The following is a 26,957-nucleotide window of genomic DNA, read 5'->3' on the forward strand; positions in this document are numbered from 1 at the left end:
TGGTGATGGCTGGGTTTGCAGGACCCAACGGGAGAGGATGCTTCCAGGAGGAGAGGATACATGAAGATCAAACACTGGTGACAGGTTAAGCAAGAAGATTGAGAAATGGTTATATAATTTACTGACCATTATGAGCCTGGTCAATTTGGGGCGACTGGGGTAATGGAATAGTTTAAATATACAATGAGTGAGGAAAAGTAGGCAATTGTTAGAGATAACTCAGAGAGTTTTGCTGTCAAAGAAAATAAGAAAATGAGAAAGTACCCATTGAACAATGTGAAGGCTTTTTTTAAAGATAAGAGATATTATATATTAATAAATAATAGGAATGATATGTAGAGAAAAATGATGATGAAAGGGAGAAGGAAAACAATTTAAAACAGAGTTCTTGCATAGTTAGGAGTGGAGGAGCTCTATGGAATCCTACTCGCTGTGGGGATGGGAGACAGAATGTTAACTACAGAAGGAGGAAGGGAGGGTGCACAGGCATGAGTTCTGATAGGCTGATTGATTCGGTGAGCTGACTGAGTCTGGGTTTATTTGTTTGTGTGTTCATTTGGTGTTACATGCAAGTTTTTAACTGAAAGTGTGACTGGAGGAGATATTTTTAAGCTTTGAAGAGTGAGAAAAATGTACATATTTGCTAGAGAAGCTGGAGAAATAAATTGGCTAGCGACACTAAACACCAGGTAACATTAAAGATCTTGATTTTTAAGGTCTTGAATTTATTAGCTCAGTGTGTGTGTGTGTGTGTGTGTGTGTGTGTGTGTGTGTGTGTTTACAGCCACATTAAACTGTTTGGTTGCAATTATATATTTAGACATAAATAAAGCTGTGTTTCCTGCAGGTGAAAAAGATTGAAAAGTGTCAAAGCATTGGATGGATTATTGTTATGAACACTGAGATAATTAAAAACGCTTACAGGATTTATGGTAGAGAGAGGGAAGTAGGCTAGATGCTAGAAATCTCCAGTGAATGAGTAGGATTCACCAGGGTTTATGCCGATGACTACAGCAAAAATGGGGAATGGGTAGCATAGTCTGAGAGTATTTCATAGACTTTGTTTCAGAATTGACTTACTCTGAGGGAAATGGGAGGAAAGATGTTTTGGAAACGGTGATGAGCACTCAGGAAGATATTTGTACAATTCTGTGTTACATGAATACTGGCATAAAAACACCCTCACTTGAATGGGCTGAAGGCTAAATGAAGTCTTCAGGATCAGCCAGGTATCAGTGAACACCAAAGAAAAGTTTAAAAACTGAAACTGCCATGAGTTTTGTTGCCAGACAGGGGATCCCAGAAGAGAGAGTTGGAGAGGTTTGGAAGCTTAGAAAAAGTGGACATTTGATTAGTGCATATTTCAGTATAGGTTCCAAAAGACGTACAAATATATTTTCAAAGGGATTTTTAGTAAACACAAGATTGTTGCATAGTGGTATAAGATGTTTTATTACATATTTTGAATATTTAACTCGGTGTTTACACACTCATATGTATATAGGCAGAAGAAGAGACATTTATATTTTTTCATATGATTCTAAGAAACAGCACAGATGAATGACACCAATGGCCTAGATCATTAAATATAAAGGGCATTTTTTGGTGCTTATTTTGCTCATTTTTTTACCTTTCTTTAAAAAAAATGTACCCCCATTGTCTTTAGAAATGCCATAAATTTATTTTCTTTTCTCTTTCTAATTTTCTAGCCACTTCATTCTACTCTGAATTTTAGCTTCCTTTTCCTTTGCTTCCTAACATTGATTATTGTCAAGTATCATAGGCCCATTAGGCTTCTCACTGTACATAAAATATCTTACTGATTACCCTCATTTTAGTTGATTAAATCACTATTTATATCCAAGTACCTATCAACCTATTTCCTTGGGTGTTTCATAGGCACTAACTCAATGTATGAAGGACTGAACTCATTAATTTTTTTCTAATTTATTTATTTATTTATTTATTTATTTACTTTATTTAAATTCAATTTGCCAACATATAGTGTAACACTCAGTGCTCATATCATCATGTGAACTCATTAATTTAGTCCTTTTATCCACATGTACCTAACTCTGGAAGAGGTCCTGACTACTTAAGTCTGAAAACTAGGTAACATTCATTGATTTCCCCTTCTTTTCAAATGCCCGATATATCTAAGTAATAATTACCAAACCCTATGGCTTATCTCCACTGAACTTCACAAATCTGGCAATTTGTGAGATCTGATTGGTCTTTTCATTCTCACCAGAATCCTTCTAATATAGGTTTATTATTGCTGTCCTGAATGATTGAAACACATCTCTAAATCATATTTCCTGTCACCTTTCTTGCTCATCTCTAGGCCATCCTTTACCCAGCAGACAGGATGATTTTAGTAAAATGCTAATTTATAGTAATTCTACCCAGACTTAAACAAGCAGAGAAACAACAAGACAAAATGTTTCCACATAGTACCCTTCTTTTTTTTTTTTAAATCTTTTTAATTTTTCATTTATTTATGATAGTCACAGAGAGAGAGAGAGAGAGAGAGAGAGAGAGAGAGAGGCAAAGACACAGGCAGAGGGAGAAGCAGGCTCCATGCAGGGAGCCCGATGTGGGATTCGATCCTGGGTCTCCAGGATCACGCCCTGGGCCAAAGACAGGCACTAAACCGCTACGCCACCCAGGGATCCCCACATAGTACCCTTCTGATATAATCCCAAGCTAGTAGGGTGGACACAATTATGATATCTCTGGTTTCTGTATATCTCTCCAGACTCATGTCCCTCCACATCAGCCTGCCTTCTTTTTTTCACTTCTTTTGCTCTATCATCTTTGGGTCTTTGCAAATACTATTTCATCTTCCCAAAGGACTCTCTCCTTGAGAAAGGTTTCCTTAAGACTCTAGGACAGACTTGAGGTTCTTCTAAGTTTTATTCCCCAGAAGTCTATTTTTCATACATAGTATATAACCCTTATCACTGGGCATGGTAAATTGCTATTTGCTGCTCTCTTTCAGCAGTAAGTGGCACCTCCTGGATGGTAGGTCTGCATTCTTTTCTGCAGTGTATTTCTACTGACTCTACAGCCTTTAGCAGTGCCTGGCCTATAATTAGTGCTCAATAGTTTCTTCAATGAATAAAATTATAAAATATTATAGAGATGTGGGGTAAAATTTAATATAAAATATCTGATTTTTTATAATCATAATTTTTGTTCATAATATTGCATGAAGCAAAAAGAGACTAGAAACAGATGCCCAAATAATTGTATAATCGTATCTTGACAATCATGATTATGTAGTTTATTTTAATCTGCCTGAATAATAGTCAAAATGGATGAAATATTGTTCTGATTGTTTTAATGACCAAACTAGGTTCTTCCCATGGCTGTGTTGCTTGAATATGCAAAACTCATTCGTTAAATCAGAGAAGAATAGTGTGACTAGAACACTGTAGTCTTATAGAAACAACTGTTATTTTATGTGGGCTATTGGGGGAGTTAGATGGATAACATTAAGCCAATATAACTGAAAAGAGGTACAAAAAATAACTAAACCCAATTTCTACCTGGTTTTATTTTTTTATTATTTTTTTTAATAATTTTTTATTTATTTATGATAGTCACAGAGAGAGAGAGAGAGAGAGAGAGAGAGAGTCAGAGACACAGGCAGAGGGAGAAGCAGGCTCCATGCCGGGAGCCCGACGTGGGATTCGATCCCAGGTCTCCAGGATCACGCCCTGGGCCAAAGGCAGGAGCCAAACCGCTGCGCCACCCAGGGATCCCTCTTCCTGGTTTTATTTTTAAAAATTTGAATTTTTTTCAACTTTTAGGTTGAGACCAAATTTGAATATTCATAGACCTCTTGTGTGGCATACTAAATACAACTCAAATACAGGATGCTTTTAACATATTTTTTAATTGTTATATAATAAGAACATATGATGAATGAGTAGATTTTAGAGAATTTTTTTGACATTAAAGAAGCTTTAAATGACATTCAAGAGGTAGGTTACTTCCCTACCTCTGAAACTAATAAGACACTCTATGTTAATTAATTGAATTTAAATTAAATTAAATTAAATTAAAAATAAATACTAATAAAAGAAATATCTTACTTCCCATTATATATGTATCTATATAATCACACATGCATAACTGTTTAGATCCAATGCTTATATTTAGCATAAGTTTAGCAGGATTAGGGAAGGCCAATATTTGTTAGGTATATTTTCCTCTATCTCATTCATATTATGATGCATTTTTATAATTCAGGTACACCATACTTTCATATTACAGTATCTTCTAAAGTAAAGTACATAATATGATGATGTTAATACAAGTTCTCTAAGAAAAGTGATATGGTTTTTCTGATAATTAAATGAATAACAGTAAAGGTTGCCTTTAAGCACGTCTAGTGAGCATGGCCCTTAGTTAAATTTCCTGAACTGTTAAGCTTTAAAAACAAAAAGTGTTACCAAGCTAATTCTTTTATTATAATTTATTGGAAAATGCTCCCTATTTCTTTGGTATTTTAAAGAAGTCACTAGAGTTTTACATCCCTAGGATGCACCTGTATTTATGATTATCAATAGTATTAAAAATTATTGTTCTTACTCATGCTTACTATATGACAGACATAGTATTAGGTGACTTTGAAAAAAATTTCTCTATTTTCACATCAATTACAGAAATTGATATTTATTTCAGAGACAAATACAGTAAGTTTCAGGCAGGCTATATTCTCGCATGCTGAGTTTTTAAAAATAAATCTCTGACAATAACAGTTTTATTATCTATAGTTATACTGAGTATGAGTTGAGGATAATATTTTTCTGTTCAAGTTGTGATTTTCTAGCAGCTGATTCCAATTCACAGAGCAAATATGTATGACGTTTTGCATACTGACGCTACTAGGAAGATTATGTCCCCCTCAAAATATCCGAATATATTTAGTGTCTTGGGAGCCTGCTGTTTTCTAGTACTTACACCTCCTTTTCTTTATTCCTGTGCTAATGTTGTATTTGGAAGGATTCTCTGATTACTTTGCAAAGCTTTCTCACTTTATAACATTTGTTTCCATTTTTTTCCTTGGGTGTGTTATTTTGTTGCCGGTTTTTCAGTTTTGAGAGGAGCCTGTGATATTGTGACAAATACCACTAACCTGTGGGATTAAAGATGCATGGTGCCATCAGCTCTGTCTGGGTAGACATTTGGAGAATCACGTCCCTCCACTTGAAATTGATAGTAAGTTGCTGGATATTGGTTTCCTTAGCAGCATTTGAAGCAAGCTGTTATTCCTTTTATCTCTTTTAAAAAGTTTTCTTCTTTAGTATACCATTAAAAGAAGAATTGATGTGGAGCTCTTATCTCAAAGGACAGACTGTGGCAAGATTAGAAGATAAAACTAAGGGGAAATTTTTGGAAGTCTAACATCTAACTCAGTGTTAATGCATTAAAACATGCAGTTAGCAAGCACCCCTTTCTTGAAAAAAATTGCTTAAGAGCTAGAAGTTAAATTGACTAAAATTTATTTCACAGTGGTGATAAAAATAAAGGTACACAATAACTAAGATACAATAAATCATTAATTTAAAAAATCAGTCATAACAGCCGTGATGTTAAATGTTAATTAGTACAATACAGCAACTCAAGAAATGAAACAATCTCGCTCTAAAGTGGAAGAAGACCCAAATTGCAAATGAATCTAAAGTTGAGAGATTTAGACTTCCATTTAATATTTAATATGCCATGAAGAGGTGAAAATTAGAAATGACTCTGCATATATAAGTGGAGGTCTAATTCTTCTTTTAACCAAACTTTCTTTTAATACCAAAGGACAACAGTCTGAAATAAAAGTGAAGACATATCTACCTATATATTCATGAATAGATGCCCACCTTGTGCAAACATGCTTAACAGAGGAGTATACGTGTGTGAGGGTGTAGAGAGCAAAATGGAGTCCCTCATGTCAAGCAGGCACCTGGGTCAAGCAGTGATGCAAGCAATGAAAAGGGACTACGGTTGAGACATCGCCAGGACCAGCCTTAGCTGACACCCAGAACTGATAACAACCAGAACCAGAAGAGGTCTGCAGTGACCTAAGACTGATTAAATCCCTTTCAAAAGGGGAGAATTTTGGCAGCAACCTGTCAGACTCTTCAGACTTGACCTCTCTGAATCTGATCACTTAAAAAAAAAAAAAAAAAAAAAAAAAAAGGCAACTACTGCCAAAGGCTCTGCCCTATTGATCCCCAAACAATTGAGATCCTTCATTGCTTGAACACAAGAAGTAGTAAGTGTGGACAGCTGACCCAGACAGACGGGACCTTATCTCAGCTGAGCCCCCTCAGATGGACTTCGTATTTGGTTTGTTAACTTCCTACATCCTTCTGATACCTTATTTGTTGTGTGGTTTGTCTTCTGTCCTGCTCTGTGTGCTGAGTAAGAAGCCAAGTTTTTTTTTTTTTTTTTTTTTTTTAAGATTTTATGTATTTATTTATGAGAGACACAGAGAAGGAGAGAGACAGAGACACAGGCAGAGGGAGAAGCAGGCTCCATGCAGGGAGACATGGGACTCTATCCCAGGTCTCCAGGATCAGGCCCTGGGCTGAAGGCGGCTCTAAACAGTGAGCCACCTGGGATGCCCAAGAAGCCAAGTTTTATCACATGGTAAATTGTCATTGAGTTTGGAATCCTGAACCTGCTTTGTAATTGTGATCGACTTTATAATTGAATAAAGCTGACATTGTGGAAAGACCCATCTCGTGTGTACGTCTTCAGAGCATGTTCATGACGGGGAGATTCAAGAATGTGGCATAAGGGAAAAAATTACAAAATAATTTTACTGATGTGAGAGAAGTCTTGCATGAACAGATGATGATAATGTTTCAGGAATAACTGCATTTTCTGCACCTACCAAAATCAAAACAAAACAAAACTCTTCAACTGACCAAACACATTAATTTGATTTGCTCTTCAAAAATTCCCTTTTTGTATTTCTACTTTTAACATTAAAATTTTAATTTGCAAATTTGAAATTAAGATAATTTAATACAATAATTCAGACATATTTCCTTAGTAAGATGGGAGGGCATATAGATAGCCATTGTTTTACCTTCCTATTGCATGGAGTGCCAATCTCAGCCCAGAATTATAAGTACTGAGCAGAATAGGGGTTAGAAAATAATAGTTAAAATAGTAGAATCTAGAGTGATGAGATGGTTAGATGATCTAATGGCAAGAAATGGGCTTCGATGTCAAAACAGCTTCCATAAGCTTTTTATTTCAAATCATGACTTTGCTCAACTTAATTCACTCTACATCTTCAATTTAATCAGTAGAGACAATAATTTCTTAGCAAATTTGTTATGGAAATTAAGTGGGTTAATATGTGAGTCCAAAGCTAGAAAACCGATATAGTTTCCTCTTTTCTTTTCATTTATCTCCTTTCTTCTTTTTCTCATCATTCTCTTTTTAATGCAGATTGAACAAAAGTTCAGAGTATCTTCAGGTTGGATCCTGAAGACTGTGAATATTGACTTTCAATAACAGATAAGTGACCACTTCAATTTATCAGGAACAAACAGAAATTTATATAAATAAATAGTTTTGATTTTATCCATTCTCAACACTTTGGTACCACATCTGAAATATGCAACTTTACAATAGTTAAACAGTTGGAAAAGAAAAAAAAAAAAAAAACACTAAAATATCCTCATCCCAAGATTTCTTTCTTTTTTTTTTTTTTTTTCCAAGATTTCTTAGATATGAATCCGTAACTGGAGAAAAGTTGGATCTCATAAGTCTTTTACTTTTTTGTTCTGCTACAAATCTGAAAATGCAAGCATATTTATCACCATTTATATTTTATGTTCAAGTTTTAGTTATTAATTTGCTCTTATTAGAATGATAATATGGCCACAATTATTTCACATGCTAGACATGAGAAAACTATAAAGCTATTATAGTTTCAAATAAACAGCATGTTCAAATTTTAAATTGTTTATATACACCTTTCTAATTTTGTGGATTATAATATTTTTATTTCTTTTTAATTTATCTCTTGCATTATGTTTATAATTCAGCTAATCTAGAGCACCAGGGAAATAAAAAGAAAATTAAATATTTTCCATATGTATTTGTTTACTAGTTACTAGTAATATAAGTGTTATTTATTTGTGCTCTCTTTAATGTGGTATTTTCCCATGATGAAAAATGTTTAACTAATATTCCCTAAAAGAAACATGACACTATGAAGGCATACAGTCTAATAGTGTGGCACGGCATGCCCTCTTAAATAGGGATGAATATAATCTAATCATTACAGACTATATGCTCCAAAGCATTAAAAATTAACATTAGTTCCCCCAGATTTCGTCTAGACCTCTTTCTGTATTGTCTGGCATTTCAAGCTATTAAAAACTTTCCAGTGTCTTTCATAATGTCATATGATTTCCACAATTCTCTAATTGCCAGACCATCTTTACTTCTCATTCTCAACTATTCAATAGGGATCATCTGCATACATTTTCTGTAGGGTTTTGGTTCATTTTTTTTTTTTTTTTTTTTTAACCAGGAAAAAAAAATGACAGGAAGAGAAGCTACTGTGAATTAAACAATATAAACTGCAAAATTATAATAAATCAGTGCTCTTTGGCATGTTGATAAACAAGAAATTAAAGTTCACTTTGATGATTTAGCAATAGAATTTTAAAGATATTTTGTAGGTAGAATCTTTTTGATGTTGAAATAAGTTTAATATTTTTTTAGGTATTGAATTATCAAATATTTTTGTTGATCATTTTACTACAATTATCTTTTATGGCCTTTGGTTTTCTTCCTTATTAAGTAAATAATTTTCAGTTCCTAATCACTAAAAATTGAAGATCAATTCTGATTTTTCCATCTTATTTTCCATTTGTAGATATCTAATTATATCAAGAGTAGATTCACAATGAAAGAACTTAAATATGTATACCAATATTTGGTAAAGTCAATACTGCTTTACAAAATAAAAATAATTGATCTTTAATCAGGTGGAAAGTTGGTGGAGAGCATATTCTGTTTATAACGTAATTGATTCACCATTTAGATTCACTATTTACACAAAATATCTCCCTAGTCCAAAAGATGAAGAAGAAAAGCATGTTAAAACACAATGTTGAAATAAATTTCTAAGCCCAAAATGGGAGTTGTTTCTGCTTGGGGTGCTAGGTCAGCAAAACAAACTCAGATAACTTTTGTGTTCCTGTAAATGCTCCACTTGATCAGAAACATCCAGTCGGCTAATCACCAAATGCCAAGCTAACTCTTGGCTCTATACTTATTTCTTTTGTTCCTTGATCTTTTAAATAAAGTCAGATATGCAAACCCAGCCAGTAAAGTCCAATCTCCACGTTGCTGTATCTAAAGCTCTAGAAAACTTGCTCTTGTCCAAACATACCTGGGGAAAAATGATCCACTGCTTGGTAGGCACTATATACTCCACCAATCTAAGGATTGTTTTCCCCCTAAATAAAGGACATCAAACTTGCTACTACATTGTTTTATTTTTGTCATTTGACAATAAATCTAAATTCATAAGTTTTAAGCGAATTCTGTAATTGTTTTAACATTAAAAAGGCCAATTGTAAAGACGATGTTCAATTTAATGTTTAAAAGTTAATAATTTTTCTCACTGTAACATTATTTATTCATTACATATAAATGCTCTCCATTGTACTAATAGTAGGAAAAGAATGTAATTAAAGAGAGAAGGTATAAAACAATCAATGTAGCTCAGTGTAACAATTCAGGTAGAGGTCAAAAAGCCAGTCTTAATTTACACACAGTCTGTCATAAGCCTAAGTAATAGAATATCTGAACCCAAATTTGATGGAGAAGACAAGATTAGGACTTGTACTCCCTTGAGTTTTAATCATTTTTAAACTGTTAGGTTTCTTTGACTTTCACAATGTTTACTTTGCAATAAAACCCTTTATATAATTACAAGGTCTGAATAATTTATTTTCTAATAACTCAAATTTATAAGTAAGCAGAGCATTGTAAATAGTTATCTTTAGTAATAAATAACATGAAAATGAAATTTGAGGTTGCGAAGTCCAGTGTTACAAGTAGAATTAGTTTGAAAATCCTGCAAATAATGTGCTTTCTGGTTTATGCTATTTTTCCCTCATTCTTTATTTCAGGGTTCATTGATATGATTCAAAAGTCTTCAAAAAAAAAGAAAAAGTCTTCACAAATACATGTTATGAAACACTCATTTCGCAGAGGTTACCTTTTCTGAGGTGGAAAAGGGGAGTAAAAGATTCAAAAATAATAAAATAAATTCAAATGCATACTCAGAGCTTTGGAGATTTTAGGTTGCAGGCTACAGGAGAAGAAAACCTTACCTCTTTTTAATTTAATTTTATTTATTTATTGTGTAAATGTTATTTAAACTCAATTGGCCAACATATAGTGTGACGCCCAGGGCTCCTCTCATCAGGTGCCCTCCTTAACGTCCATCACCCAATCACCCTCTGCCCCCATCCACCTCGGCTTCTGTAACTTTTGCTTCTGTAACTTTTGTTTCCCAGAGTTAGGAGTCTCTCATGATTTGTCTTCCTTTCTAATTTTTTGCCACTGAGTTTCCCCCCTTCCCTCATGGTCCCTTTCACTAATCCTTATTTCTGCTATGATGTTAATATTTAGATGACTTTTGCCTTTACGATGTTAATCTTTACTTATGTCAGCTCTAGACACTTTAAGTAAATCCTAAACTTGCAAACCAAGCCCCGCCTCGCCCTAGAGCTAATCTTGAGAAATGCAGCCAGACTCCAGAAAAGCAGGGTGTCCCTTGAGAGCCCCATTCTGCAATTCCTGCGAGCCTGATACAGTCCTGAGGGCCAGCTCTCAACTCAATGTTCTGTATTCCCTTCTATTTTCCCTACCGACTTAAGGAGTCCTTTACCAAACTTCTCTCCGACACCTTTCTCAGCTTTTCCCAAACCCTGCTCCAACTGGGAACACTTTCTGTAGGCCATCTGACTCCCAGTTACCAGATTTCGCAAAAATGAGGCAAAAAAGCAACAGCAAACAGAACTCTCAGTTAAATATGAATATGTTGTTAAGCTAAACAACACATAATTTAATTCTTTTAGTATAGTATGCCCCATGCAAATTTATGGGATGTATTTAAACTAGGAAAAAATTATTTGCTGTTTAGTTAAAAGTCACATTTACCTAGGTATCCTCTAATCTGGCAATGCTACCTGTAGTATGTGTTTGGAAATATGTTTGCCATTGTGCATAAATTTTTTTTTTTAATTTCCATGCCAACTCAGGAGATGGGTATTAGTATTTCCATATTAGAGGAAATATGGGCAAAAGGGATTCAATTATCTGTTCTTTCTCTTTCCCAATGGCACACACAAATTCTAATAGAGAGGGAACAAAGTATAGGGAAGAGAGAGGTACCTGCATTCTCCCATCAGACCCCAGGATTCAAATTGGAGCTCTGGTTTTTATTAATACCTGCAGGATTTGGGGCAGCTGAAGCTCTGTAAGCTTCAGTGCTCCATCATATCCCCTGTTGATGATGCCCATACTTCCTTAGGGAGTTGCACAATGGAAGTGAAGTCCTGAGCAGACAGCTAGTCACATGTTAGCAGGCAATATATTTTAATTGATGCTATTAATACAAACAATACTATGGACTTCAAATTATTAATCTGGAAGTGAGTCAGTACTTTCTTAAATGGATTCTGACCACACAATACGGATGACTTGTTATTCCTTACAGGTTATGTGCAAAGCACAGTCCTTAAGGCCTCAGTTATTTTAATTATAACCACATTCATCTTATTTTGACAAATTAATTTTCCTAAGAAGCATCATGCAATATTTCCTTGAATGTTAAAGGACACCTAGAAGGTACGACATAGCATGTGACTCGGTGTCAGCGTCAATTTTGTGTTACTGCTGGCACTAGTTGAATAGGGAAAGGATGGGACTTTAGGTAGGGAAAGGTTAGGGGCCCCATCTAGGCTCTGGGGCTATTTCAGGTATACAGACATCGGGACAGAACAAAAATTAAGAGAAGGAAGAAAAATCAGGCGCCCTATCCCAAATGCTAGGGTCAACATGGTTTTCGAATAATCACATTGTAACCACAGAAAATAGGAAATAAGCACACACACACACACAAAAAAAAGACCAGGCTTCAAAGGAGAAGTTAACTCTAAAGATTAACCAGACCTAGCAAAACCTATCTCTAGATCATAGATGTCACAGAAACAAAGACTCTCACGCAATGTATAAGCGTCATGTCTGGTTCCAGATCACTGACCTAAGCACTGGGAAATTCCTGGTAAGGTTCTAATAAGAGGCCAGACATAAAAACCCTTTGGTGATCCCTCTCATTCTTGAGAGCTTTTTTTGTATCTTTGCTTAATAAAACTCCATGCTCTACTCACTCTCCTCTATCCTGGAAATTCGTTTTTGGACTTCTAGGGACAAGAACCTTGCTCCCCTGCTTCCTAGCTAGCACATTAGAGGTTATCTCCCACCCCCCCTCCAGTTGCTTCTCTTCCTGTTCCCATGATCTCTCAGACTGTTGCAAAGTTGCTTGCTTTCTGCCTCAGCTCTCAGAAAACAACTGCCTCTGATTTGTCTCTCATTTTAAAAAAATAAAGGAAGGACTCTTTTAGAATTTAGGGCACATTACAAACCAAAAGATTCCAAATGATGAAATAACCACCTTTCTGGTGGAATAAATCTCAAAGGAATATTTCATGATAGCTTTTTTTTTTTTTTTTTTTGATGTTTAGAATATTTGGGTGGGGGTTTTGTTTATTTTCTCTTTGATTCTCATCTCTTGGTTCCCTTCCTTTGTGCTCTGCAAAATCCAAGTTAGCGACAGCCTGACTTGGAACTAAGTGGTTTGCCTTATATGGAGATGCATTATTTTCTAAAACAGAAAATAAATACATGAATACCATTAGGTAGATGATGCTGCTGCTGACGCAAAACCAAATTAGTCACATTAATCACTCACTGTACGAGACCCATCAGCACACAGACATGTTGCATATCGCCCATATAAAAGCAAAAACGATTGTGGAAAAAATGGACATGACCGGATCCACTTTAAAATAGAGCCTGAGCAGCCACTGCAGAGAAACTGCCTTCAGTGCCTTTCTTTGCACTGGGCCCTAACTTTTGTACTGAGTCAAAAAGCAAGTGTTTAAGGCAATTGTTTCAAAATAGGAGGGACAACAGATACCTGGTCACAGGCCTGAGACTTGTGGACTTTCAGAAGATAAAATCTGCATCTGTTAATGGATAACCCGGAGTAGTTTGTGACTTAACACCCACAGAAAGTTTGTTAACACCCATAGAAAAAAGTTTGCCTTTACTTCAACTCCTGTGATTGCCTCCCTCTCTTTCCTCATATAACTGTCCTGGTTTCATCTGTATTTGAAACACTATTTGGGTCTCCACCTGAGTGTGTGCTTCCCAAATTGCCATTCTTTGATCTCAAATAAATGCTCCTTTGCTTCTCATCCTGGCTCTTTTTTTCTTTTTTTTTTTTTTTAAGCTTTATTTATTCATGAGAGACACAGAGAGGCAGAGACACAGCAGAGGGAGAAGCAGACCCCCTGTGCGTAGCCCCATGCGGGACTCGATCCCAAAACCCTGGGATCACAACCTGAGCCAAAGGCAGATGCTCAACCACTGAGCCACCCAAGTGCCCCTCTCACCCTGGCTCTTAATTTTAAGCTGACACGGTCCAAAAGGCTCCTGCCCTCTGTTTTTCCCTACATCACTGAATTCGATTTCCCTGCTTCGACTTCAGAGCAAGCCTCTCACATGTCTTTGCCACCAATAACGTCCACGTTTCCAAACCCACAGGGCTTTGTACATGGATTCATGTCATTTTCACTATACTTCTTCTATATGTGATACTTAGATGACCCCTGCCTTGGGATGTTTACCTCACTTGCTCTTGGGGAGGTAATTTGTTCTCCCAGTTGCCTTTCGAACTCAGTGTTCAGAAATCTGCTCTGTCCACAACCTCTGTCGCCCTATCTTGTGCCTTTAAGTACCATCCTCATGCTGTTAGATACCAGGTTTACATCTCTAACCCCTACCCTTCCCTTGAGTTCTAGACTGCAGTGTCAGAATTACTATTTTATTGCTCCAAGAGTCTATAAAATAGGCACCCTGCACTTAAAATGTTTAAAATACCACTACTGGTTACCAAATCCACACCACCTCCTCCCAGAGGCATCTCTCTCTCAGAAAATGGTACCTCTGGTGGCTTGGGTCAGACACTTTGCGGCATCCTTGCCATCCCTTATTCCCTCATATCCCACATCCAATCTATTAGCAAGTCCTACCAAATCTTCCTTCCCAGCACAGGCATATCTTGTTTTATTACACTTCTCTATATTGGCCTTCACAGATGCTGCAATTTTTACAGTTGAAGGTTTGTGGCAACCCTGCCTCGAGCAAGGCTACTGGCATATTTTTTCCAATAGCATTTGGTCACTTTGTGTCTCTCTTGTCACATTTTGGTAATTCTCACTATATGGCAACTTTTTTTCACTATTATTATATTTTTTTATGGTGATCTATGATCAGTGACCTTTGACGTTACTATTGGAATCGTTTTGGGCCACCACAAACCATGCTCGCATAAGACAGAGAACTTAATCAACAAATGTATTTATTTTGACTGCTCTATTATTCTTCCAACTTTATAAGAAATGTAGATTTTTATATCAAGGAGTTTTATGAAATGTCTAATTTTCATACCTCCAGAAACATTATGAAACCAGTCAAAGCATGATTTGAATTATGGCTTTTAAACAAAACATGGAATCCAAACACTTGTGACATCATTGGGCTGTTATGTTGGTTTGTACTGGTTTATCAGATAAAATATATCTTTGTAGTTAATATTTTAACTCTAGTCATAAAAACAATTACTTGGGTATCGATCCTTAGGGACGGATACACCAAAAATAATGTTATTTGTGTAAGAAAAAGACTCAATTGTTATTATATAACAGAGGCTACGGACAAGTAAACACTGACATGTCACTCACAATAAATCTACAGATTATCCTACCAGGTTAATAGGAACTGTCATCCAATATGAAGGAGTGTAGGCAAAATATTAACATATAAAAAATAAAGATAGGGTAAAGTTATGCTTTTTAGCATTCATATCTTGAGTGTTATTGACAAGGAGGGAAAATTGGAGCAAGAATGGTTCCTTGGAACTCATAAGTTTGACTAAACACATTTTAGTTATATCTGATGGTGAAACAGTCAGAAAAATAGTATTATATACAGTAAAATATTTAAAATCACATTTCGGCTACAGCATTTTGTTACCTAGTGAAATATGACATATTATTGTATCTGAAGCCCTTTTGAAGTATTGCATTTGTATGTTACTGAAATAATGACTTTAATTTTTTTTAAAAAAATAAGTGATTCATTCTAATTTCAGAATCAACTTCAGATTTACAAGTTCACTGAATATTATTTTTTCCAAATACAGAAAACATTTGGAAAAACATACAGAACAAATCACATCGTTATTTCCAAGTAAATGGATCCTATTAATGTGATTTTTCCATTTTTTAATGAGCCCCTTTATACTATAAAAGCAAGAGTTTTCCCCTATTTTACTGTACTGAAGTATTTCAAAAACAGTCAGATGTATTTTACTTTTATAGCTGCTTCATAGATGCAGCCCCTTGGGGGCATCTGGTTTCTCCTTCTCGTTCCACTGTCATGAAGGGTAAAATATTGCTGCATCCTGAAGTGGTTTTGCAAGTGATCTCATGTACACTTCAAACTGTCCCATAATGTAATTCCTCCTTTTCAAATAGGTTGCACTAATGCATGCACATTTTTTTTTAACCTACATTTATATTCTTTCTGTTAAACTCAGGGTACTTTACAGGAACACTGCACCTCCTATTCATTGTTTTATTCCTTACTGGGTAATTTCTCACCTAAATTCCTGAAGGGGGGCAGAATTTGAAGTGAAAGAACACTGATGCTGTCATGATAGCAATAAAACAAATCCAAGGGGATTGGAACCCTGACCCTTTTGCAAAGTCATCAAAATGTTTCAGTTAGGTTAATTATGATAATGTACCACAAATAATTACAGAATCAGAGGGTACGGATTTTTTTCTTCACTCCGGAAACCACATGAACTATTATCTGTCAGAAAATCTAATTATAAGCCTGATAATAATTGCACTAGATGGCCAGATGACAGTCTTTGACAAACTTAAACGTGTCTCTACATCTCATGATGTCTAATTTTAGTCTGTTCTCTGCCCTTACCCCTGTAGCATTAACCAGGCAGGTATCAGCATGCTAACATGTTAAAATTATTAGTTTGCAACCAAATGCATTTCCCAAGGCTGTTTAATGACTGCTTTCAATAATTCATGGTGAAGGCAGCCTGGTGAATGGATAATACAAGGAAATGAAAGTTAATAGTCTTGAGTCATAGTTAATCTTTGTTCTGTAACCTATTAGCTCCAATTCACTTTTCTTCTATGGACCACACTCTTCTCATCTGAAATGTTAGACAGCGTCATCATCTCAGCATTTTTTCATTCTAATAATAGAACCTATATACTTCATACCTTACCAGTGTAATGGTATCATTCACATTAACACAACTGCTATCCTTTTGCTATACTCAAGGCAACGCTTGTTAAGAAACGTGTTGTAATGAAGTCCTAGACTATATATTTGGTTCAGCTGGAACAGAAAATAAAAATAATTCCAAGTGCAATTTGAAAATTATTTTTTTGGTGAAGGGATTCACACAAACTTTACATAACCAGTAGGGACACATATTAATTCCTACACTGAGATTTAGAAAGAAGCAGCACTGGTTCTCTACTTATGCTTTCTCTGATTTTCCTCAGTTTTTCTATTATCTTTTGAAAACAAAATGATGGCAGGAGGTAAAAAAAAAAAAAAAAAACACACACACTAAGAAAATACAGTCACCTGAAAAATAAGGGGGGTTGAAATATTGTTTTTTCAATCACTTTATTTCCTGTGTCAAATATAAGTAAATAAGATAGAATCCTACCTATTAAACCCTACTATTATTAAATCCACTTCACATTACGAATAGTAGAAAATACATTATTATCATGTGCATTCTACTAGTATAGTGAAGTTATAGCCATGTATATGAAGTACCCATCCCTAATGTGTGTGTGTGTGTGTGTGTGTGTGTGTATATATATATTCGAAATCAGAAACAAAGGTCATTACATTAGAAATCTGGCAAATCTGAAATTTGTAATCATTATAATTACAATTTAGTACATGGAAGCATGCCTATTTTTAAATTGTCTCAATTATTGAAAAAAGTCTTGTGCACTAAGAAATTATGGCTTAGCTTTTAATTTAATCACACCTACTCCCCAGTACAGAAATCAGGAACTGTTCTTATTTTTTTAATAGATTGGTGAATCATGCAACCAAGTGTTTAGTAGTGAATTTTTATTTCCACTTAATAATTGTTCCATCTGTGATAAGGTTTCTTCCAGTGCAAAGGAATAAATAAATAAATAAAATACATGAGAGTAGCAACAGATAAGATGCAGTCAAGTTACAAATACTTTGTCAAGTAGTCTTTTTTGGTTTCATGATGTCAAAATAGGACAAAAGAAAAGTGTGCCATAACATTTATTTCTGGCCAAAAAAAAAAAAAAAAAAAAAAAAAAAAAAATATATATATATATATATATATATATATATATGGAAATGTTAAGCACTTTAGAGGGATTCTGAATACATGGATTATTTCCAAACAAACAGAAGCGAGTTAACTGCCTAAATTTTATTTATTTGAAAACGTGGATCTGGAAAGTCAAACAATTGTACATTTTTTGGGGAAAGGCAAGTTTGATCTTAGATAAGAATAGATTGAAGTGGTTTGTGCCTGGAAGGGGAAAAATAATTTATTTTTAATGGCAGGGAGGAATGCAATTAACTGTAAATAATTAGGTAATATTTAAATATGTCAGTAAGAGGGATATATTTATAGCACCATTTTGCAGAAAGGGAAAAAAGGTAGGGAGTTTTAAGTAACTAAGGTGATATAAACATAAGATCTGTAGGAAGATTAACACTGGACCCATCAGAGCTGTCCCATACAATTGGGACACCTGTGTAACTAGGCCGTGAATGGCTCCCCTTGAAGCTGTACACGGGAGGAGCTCTGAATATAGCACCTGGAGAGGACAGAGTAAACAAAAGATGATCTGAAATAGTAGGAAGCAACTGGAAAGGTCCTGGAACAATGATCCTCCACTATCTTACATTCTGCTACTAATTATATTTTGGCTATTTACTTTCTTTAGCTGCTCTGGTTTCTCTGATAAATCAAGTTTGATTTCACCAATTTCCTGTATAATTGGAATAGTGCTGAATGGATGTCATTAAGTTTTGCTTAATCTAGTTTCTTGGCCATCAAGTTATTGCTTGGATGAATGATTGATGGATATATATGTGAATTTATATTTCAACATATATTAGTATAGAGTATTGGATGTAATGCATATACGGACCTGTGTGCTATTTGGGTAAGGTTTTAAATTCATTTTCAAAGATGGGATTGAGGGAAAAGCAGGAGTAAGCAAAGTATATACAGGTGGTAATTACAACTAGCAAAAGCTTACATGATATTTTGGCTTCTGTTTTATAAGGAATTTAAAACACTACAACTAAAAATACTAAATTTGATTACAATTTAGTGCTACCACAGAATAACATTCTCTTACTTTTGCCAAGAAGTCAAACTAAAAAGGCTTTTATATGTCCTGGAAACTAATATGATATTCTAAAGTAACTGCAGAAAAGGATTTTCATATAACTGAATGAGAAATATAAAGGTTAAGATTCCCTTAAAATGCAAACGTGGGGAGTTCGGGCCTTTATGTTCATCTATGATGAAGTGGTTTGAACTGGAATAGCTTTCCCACCATAAACGATTATAAAAGTAGACAAAAACAAAACAAAAACACAAGGCAGTGGGTTTCAGGAACTGGATAACAGGCAGCACAAGTCTGTGTTATTTGAGAGCAGGGAAATCCAAAGTGAGCCCATGTTTACCCTCGTTACTCACATAAGGAGAATTTCTTGTCCAAGATGCAGGGAGCTTGAACCTAAGCAGTAGAGTAGCTCCAGCGAGGTCAAGACACAGAAATAAGAGCTCCTAGATACAGAAGCTGGAGTCTGTGGGGCAGGACTTCAGAAAAAGAAGGAGTGAGGCTCAAAGTCTCTGCAGGGATTCCCTACAGATCTTTGGCTGAGTCCTGGGCTGAATATATACAGGGAGAGAGTCTAAAGAGGCTGATCAGAGAAGATGCTGCAGGGTTGAGAGCAGAAGAGAGATGGGGAAAGTTGGAGAGCGAATAACTATCATAATGTTGTCAGCATTCATTTATATCTCACTAATACCTCTTCAATACTCAGTGTCCACCTGGATGGAGGGCCAAGCCTTAGAAGTAAGGAACACAGTAAGACCTAGGCTACCCCATCCTAGCAGACCCTTAAACCAAGTACTTGCCATACCCTCAGTGAAGACGACTTTTGAGTTTAAGTTCTGCCAAGTTAGAGGATCTATATATATCTTGGACCTCCTCTGGATCCACTCTAACAAAATATAAAAACATGCCTGTTACACATTTGAGACAAACTCAAACCTACACACATCCTTTAATTGAATGGCCTGGTAAAATAGAAAAACATTCTCAAATGCAAGCATACATTCTTCAGAAAATGATACAATAATATAGGGATTTTTGCTGCGTATAATCCAAAAGTCCAGTATAAATCCAAAAATTACTAACCATGCAAAGAAATAGGAAAATGGAAACTGAATCTATGAACAAGATATTCGATGAGCAAACAAAAATTTAAAGCTATTTTAAATATATTCAAGAACTTAAAAAAATAATATCTTTTTAAACGGGAGACAGGAAAGGACTCTTGGCAAATAAATGAAATTATTTTTAAAAAAGAGAAATTTTTACCTGATAACTAAAATTAAATAAAGAATTCATTGGATAGTTTCAGCCACAAATTGGAGAAGATTAGAAGGGTAGTGAGCTTGCAGAGAAATCAATTAAGAGTATTAATTTGAAAAACAGAAGCAAAACTGAAGAAATGGGAACAGAAATTTAGTGACCTATGAAATTTTAAACAACGTAGTATACATATAATTGGAATTTTAGAAGGAGATGAGAATGGGAAAGAGGCAGAAAGAATATTCAATGAAATGTTGACCCAAAATATCTCAAATATGACATTAAAAATCAACAAGAAGAATCTAAGTGAACCCCAGACCGAAAAAAAATTACACTTGGAAATGTCATGGACAAAATTTTGAAAATTCAAGATAAAGAGAAAAATTTAAAATCAACCCAAAGGGGTGAGAAAAAAAAAGATATTGCATACAGGGGGAAAGTCATATGAATAAAAGCTCACTTTGCATCAGTACTAGAGAGACAAGAAGATAATGGAAAAGAAAAAAATCAACTCAGAATTCTATATTCTTAAAAAATATCCTTCAATGGAGGTAAAAAAAAAAAAAAAAAAAAGCATTTCCAGATAAGGGAAAGTGATGAATCTGTAACTAGCCAACCTACACAATGAGCAATCCTAAAGAATGTTTGTTCCTCAACATGAAGGGAAGGATAACACATGATAACTGGAATCCATAGGTAAGAATAAAGGTTAGAAATGGCAATCCTATGGGTACATAGACCATTTTTTCTTTTATTAATTTACACAAATATAACTGATGGTTCATTTTTAAAAATTTTTCAAAAAGATTTTATTTATTCATGATATACAAAGAAAGAGAGGAGAGAGAGAGGAGAGAGAGAGAGAGACAGAGACACAGGCAGAGGGAGAAGCAGGCTCCATGCAGGGAGCCCAATGTGGGACTCGATCCTGGGACTCTAGGATCACACCCTAAGCTGAAGGCAGACTCTTTACCTGCTGAGCCACCTAGGCATCCCATAACTGATGGTTTAAAGCAAGTAATATATTAAGAGAGATTTTATATTACACATTGCCTAAACATACGACAGCAATACAAAAAACATTGAGAATACATGGAACAGTATTTTTAGTTTCTTGCATTTGTGAAGTAGTAAGGGGGACAGGGAAAATGGGAAACGAGAATTGTGAAGAAAGTGGGAAATGCCAGTAGCAAAATGCAAAATGTTTCAGTATTAACTCTAGGTTGACTTCACAAGTTAAACAATTGCTAGCCCTAAGCAGCCACTGGAAAAAAATATTAAGGGCAAATTAAAATGTCTTTATACAAATAAAATGGAATAATAAAAAACATTTTAATTAATGCAAAAAAAAGAAAGCTGCAAAGGAGCAACAGGAAAAATGAATTAAAAAAAACAAGATGATATACTTAAAATCATATTGAAAAATACATTAAATATGAAGTGAATTAATCATACCAACTCAACTGTAAGGAAGATTTCTTTAAAAATACAAGTGGGATAAAATATGTAAACACAAGTATGGGAAACTTGGCATGTCTATCTTGATATTACACAAAGCCAACTTTGGGATGAAAAGAGACATTTCATAATGATAAAAATAATCAGGACTGAATAATCCTAAATATGCATGGAAATTAATAGCATGGATTTAAAATTAATACCATAGATTGAAAATATTAAAAGAAATTAGCAGAGCCAAATGGATAAATGATTAATACCACAATTACAGTTGAAGATGTCAATACCTCTCTCTCAGTATTTGAAACAAAAATATTAGGGAGAATATCAGAAGACCTGAGTGACCATCAACTAATAAATTTACAGAACACACCATACCAGGTAATGGAAGAACACATAAAATAATCACCAATATAGCTCATATTCTGGGTTATTAAATAGTTTTTAATACATTTCAATGATGAAAATCTTAGAGTATTGCCTATTACTAAAATGGAATTAATTTAGAAATCAACAACAAAATATCTAGAAATTATCCAAATAATTGGGAGTTGAATAACAGTTTACTAAAGGAGCCATTGGCAAAATAATAAAAATCACCAAGAAAAATTCAAAATTATTTTGAATTAAAAATTTTTTTAAAGTAGGCTCCACTCCCAGTGTGGAGCCCAACAGGAGGGGTTTGAACTAATGACCTTAAGGCCAAGACCCGAGCTGAGGCCAAGATTCAGACACTCAACCAACTGAGCCACCCAGGCACCCCTTATTTTGAATTTAATTACAACAAATACCACAATGCATACTAGACAGTATTTAAGAAGGAGAATTTGCTAAAACATTTTATGAACCATGAACTTGAAAACTCGTTTTCCTGAGTAATTTATTACAGATCCTAGTTCTGCTTTTTCACTTTCTTAATGTGTCATTTTGGGCTTATGAAGAAGCCGAAACCTGCAGTTTCTCAAGCTTGGTATTACTAACATTTGGAATGAATAATTTTTTGTTGGTGTGGGGGCTATTTTGTGTTTTGAGGAGGTGTAGGAGCATCCCTGGACTCTACCTTGCTAGGATCAGCCTCACTCTCCGTTGTGACACTCAAATCCAGCTCCAGACATCATTGCATGTTCCCAGGGTGGGAAGGTGGGGGGCTAGGGGATTAATCTCCCTGCATTGAAAACCACAGAGTCAGAATATATCACTTTTGTGGTCAGATAGATGTGGATGGATTTACAAACTGTACATTTACCACCTTTGCTTCCACTGGAGTTTACTTGACCATTCTAAGCTTCTATTTTTATTCACAGTTGTGCTTTGAAGACAGATAATGTATACCAGGAGATTAACATCATGTTTGCCATCAACTCTCAACACATAAGAAGTATTATTATTTCTGTTGACTATGAGAATATGGACTGTAAAGAAACTTCCCAACTAAAATGACCTCTTGTGATAACTAAACTGCTTTAAAAAATTTCCCCTAATCTTTATGGTTTATAATCTTATTTATATGAATTTATCATTATAATTGAAATATGTCAACCTCCATGTATTTCCCACGAAAATATGTTAATCACAGAAGTAGATTAGGGTTAGACAATCTATTCTACTAAGTGTCAAAGACTGTCTTCAAAGACATGTAAAATTTAAAGTCTTTTAAAAATTACAAGCATCAATAATTTTAAGAAACATATCTCCTTAAATTCTTTATAATATCTAGAATCGTAAGAAAGAATTTAAAACATATTAAAATGATTTAATATAGATCTAGCCTTTAGGGTGAGAACAAAATGAGATAGAAATAACTCTACCGCTGCTCTAGAAATGATGATCCTTCTTTAGCAGAAATTGAAGCTGATGTGGAGAAGTCATAAGATATTGCACAACTACAGATAAATTAATAGTCTGCATATCTTGAACATAGGTACATTTTTGCTCATTCTAGCCTTTACTTGTTTTTGTTCAATCATTTGATAACCAGATGTCTGATAAATTTGTCATATGCCTATGCCAGTACTTCCATGAGTTTCCAGTAAAACCAGTTTCTCTTTTCAGAAGCTACTTCATTATAGTCTGGGAGGCTCAGCATACAATGAGAAAACACACAGAGACAAGTTACAGTCAATAACTTCTGTTGAGAAGGAAAAAGAGGTCCAAAGCAATTACCACTCTAGGAATTAAAGATACACTTGGCGACACACGTGGGTGCTCAGGACCTCAAAAAAAGCAGGACTTGTGTCATTAAAAGGGAGAGGGGAACATGTTCTAAGCAGGGTGCAGAGCAAGAGCAGGCTCCAAGGTATATTAAGCTTACAGTCTGGCATTCATGAGATCATTGGAAGCCAGGTACTGTTGGGGAATCTGAGCCGCAGTAAGATTATAGAGGTCTCTTAATGACAGACAAAAGAATTTTCGGTTTAGACGCAGTGGATAAGCACTAAAAAACGTTTGAGAAGAATTATATCATACAAGTACTTTGTAGAAGATTTATATAGTGACACGAAGAGATAATGAATTTCAAATGGAGGTTGGAAGAGAAAACCAGAAAGCAATAATATCACTATCAACATTCTTTTCAATTATAAAAGATAATATGACAGATTGGATTAAAGCATCTATCAAGTTGTGAGTTTCTGTCAGGACTCCTTTTGAAAACAGATGTCTGAACTTCTCTTTCTTTTGTTTTTCTCACTGATACAAATTATCCCAATGCATAAAATTATTTTGGGGGTTACAAAAAAAAATCCTTATTTTCTATACCATGCATTTGTATATTTAAGAGATACAATTTAGAAAATATATTTGAACAGATTATTTTCTTCTGACTCCTGGGGACATAATATCACAATATTTGTGACATATGAAGAAAAATAGTTTCTTCTAACATACTTCTGATTATCTAATGTCGGCCATATAGCTGTTCAGGTGGGAGGCAGCTTAGCTAATGCGAGAACACTCGTAGCTTCTCCTGTCCAATACACATCACCTGAAAGCTCTGAACAAACCTATTAGGGGAAAAATCAATAAAATGCTGAATTCTGCATTTGTATTTGAAGTAATCTGAGGGCCAACTCCACCACCATCCTGTGCTTTGATTTTCCTGAATGACAATATGTTTTTCTACCTATCGGTTACCACTATATCTGCTTATGAGCATGAAAGAAGACATATTCCTACTCCTCCCTAAACTGGAAACTCTATAAACTTTCAAGTTAAAAAGTGTGGTCATAATAACTTTAGTTTTCAAGGTAAACATCTATTAGCATATAAACTTTGGCTAATATTGCAAAAGTACTTTGCAGTCCTTTGGAAATGATATCAGAAAATATTTTTCATAGTAGTTCTTCGCTGATTTCTTTTAGCACCTTGATGCGAGAAATTGAAATTCATTATATTAATAAAACCCCAAAGTAGCCTATGGTACAAAAAAGAATAAATAATAAAATAATAAAATAAAATAATAAAACATTTCTGTGCCTTTAATGAAGTCTATACCAGAGAGCAAGCCGAGCTAAGCAAAACCAAATAAAAATCAAACAAGAACAATTACAAAAAATCAGCACTTACCCATATTTTGCAAAAGTTGCCCAGTATTTCATTATGGATCTACTCAAAATTTCCTCAGCTTTTGTGTAATTAGCTCTTCTTTCCAGAGGTAAACCAAAGACAAATTCAATTTCATAACCATGCATCACTCCCATCCATTTTGGCCAAGGAAGTTGGGAGGATCGGTGTTCAAAATAGTAGAAAAAGGCATTATTTCCCAATTCTGAGAACTTTTTGGTGAACTCCAAGGCAGGGCATATGATATTGTAATCGCCAAGAACATCATCCAATGCGTCACGGTACTTTTCATCCCTCTGATCATCTAACAAGTCTACATAATAAAAAAGGATCGATTCCCTTCCAAATTCACTCACTCCTGGAAAATACATTTTTAAGCCTTCTTGAAATTCTTTTCTAGTTATGATACTGTCGTTATCTTTGCTGAAACCAGGAGCACGATATACTAAAAATGCTGTCCCTTCATCTTTGTTAACACCCACCAAGATCTGGGCTTTTTTGAACTGTCCAAGTTGGAGTAGTGTGTCGGGCATGTCAGTGAGAAAATCCCCATCCACAATTGGACCAAAGTTTACAGACAAAAGAGTATCAGAGGGGACAACCAATACTTCATTCAGTAGAATTTCCTGGGGATCTTTGTTTCGAAGGCATTTGATTATCTCCGTCTCATTTTCTCTAGAGCAACCAATAAATTTAGCCAAGGTCAACGTTCTGTTCCTGGCTTCTTCAAGAGACATTACTGCCCAAGGGGCATTAGAGGATCCACTTTGCAGAATGGCTCTGGTAAACAATGGTTGGCTTCGAGGAGAAAGTAGATGAAGGCCAACTGAACCTGCCCCTGCACTTTCTCCAAAGAGAGTTACACTTTTAGGATTTCCACCAAAGGCTGCTATGTTCTTTTGCACCCACTGAAGTGCCAGTTGTTGGTCAAATAAGCCCAGGTTCCCTGGGGCCTCGGGATTTCCTGGTAAAGCTAAGAATCCTAGGGCCCCCACCCTATAGTTCATTGAGACGACAATAACTCTTTCAACCCGAGCCAGAAATTTGCCATCATAAACAGGTAAAGATGATGTTCCTGTTTGAAAACCACCACCATAGATCCATATCATTACAGTGGCGTTTTTTGGTTTAGGTGTTGGAATCCACACATTCAGATATAAACAGTCTTCGCTGAGATCAGTGTTTGGGTTCCACATCTCTGATCCAGGGAAACCTGGGAAACTTTGATCTGTGTTCTGATAGCAAGAATTTGCATATTTTGTGGCATTCCAAATATCGGACCATTTGGTCAAGAATTGCGGCTTTTTGAATCGAAGTCTACCAAGAGGTGGCTGTGCGTAGGGAATTCCAAGAAAGGCTGTGACTGTGCCACCAAGAACCGGCAAGTTCATCCCTCGGACTTTTCCATTCTTGGTTGTAATTACGATGTCTTCTTCGGTGTGTGACTTCCCGATAAGCACCCAGAGCAGAAGAAACCACAAGAGAAGTCGGATGCTTAGGATTGTACCCTTGCTCCGCATATTGATTTCTGAAAGAGAGGTAATCAGGAAGTTTTAAAAGCCTCATGCATCAAATGTTATATTTTATTTATGATAATTAGCCCAAATACAGTAGTTCTTATTAATCCTACCAATTATGAAAACTAATAAATCTGCTAGTATGAAACAGGTTTTGTAAACACACACACACACACACACACACAGAAAATGCTTGGAAATATTTCACTTTTCAATTTAGAATAGAAATAAGTGGAATGGAAAAGTAGAAATTATTTCATTTTAGAAAGATTCATTATCAAGTCTCTGTAAGGAAGATTAAGTATTTTATTTTATTTTAGTTTAGTTTAGTTTAGTTTAGTTTTTGGAAGATTAAGTATTTTAAAGC

The 26,957-nt window shown here is 35.1% G+C and overlaps 1 protein-coding gene across 1 annotated transcript in view; it reads right to left on the reverse strand.

The window, feature by feature from the left end:
* The window catches only part of BCHE (butyrylcholinesterase), a 65,474-nt gene that overhangs the window by 32,473 nt on the left and 6,044 nt on the right, over positions 1–26,957 (reverse strand). The window contains exon 2 of the mRNA NM_001313861.1: positions 25,077–26,601. Within this exon, the coding sequence (NP_001300790.1) occupies positions 25,077–26,593 (1,517 nt within the window). The 5' untranslated portion in view covers positions 26,594–26,601. The remainder of the gene's footprint in view (positions 1–25,076; positions 26,602–26,957) is intronic.

This window comes from Canis lupus, chromosome 34, assembly GCF_011100685.1.
Source record: "Canis lupus familiaris isolate Mischka breed German Shepherd chromosome 34, alternate assembly UU_Cfam_GSD_1.0, whole genome shotgun sequence".
Classification (NCBI taxonomy): Eukaryota; Metazoa; Chordata; class Mammalia; order Carnivora; family Canidae; genus Canis; species Canis lupus.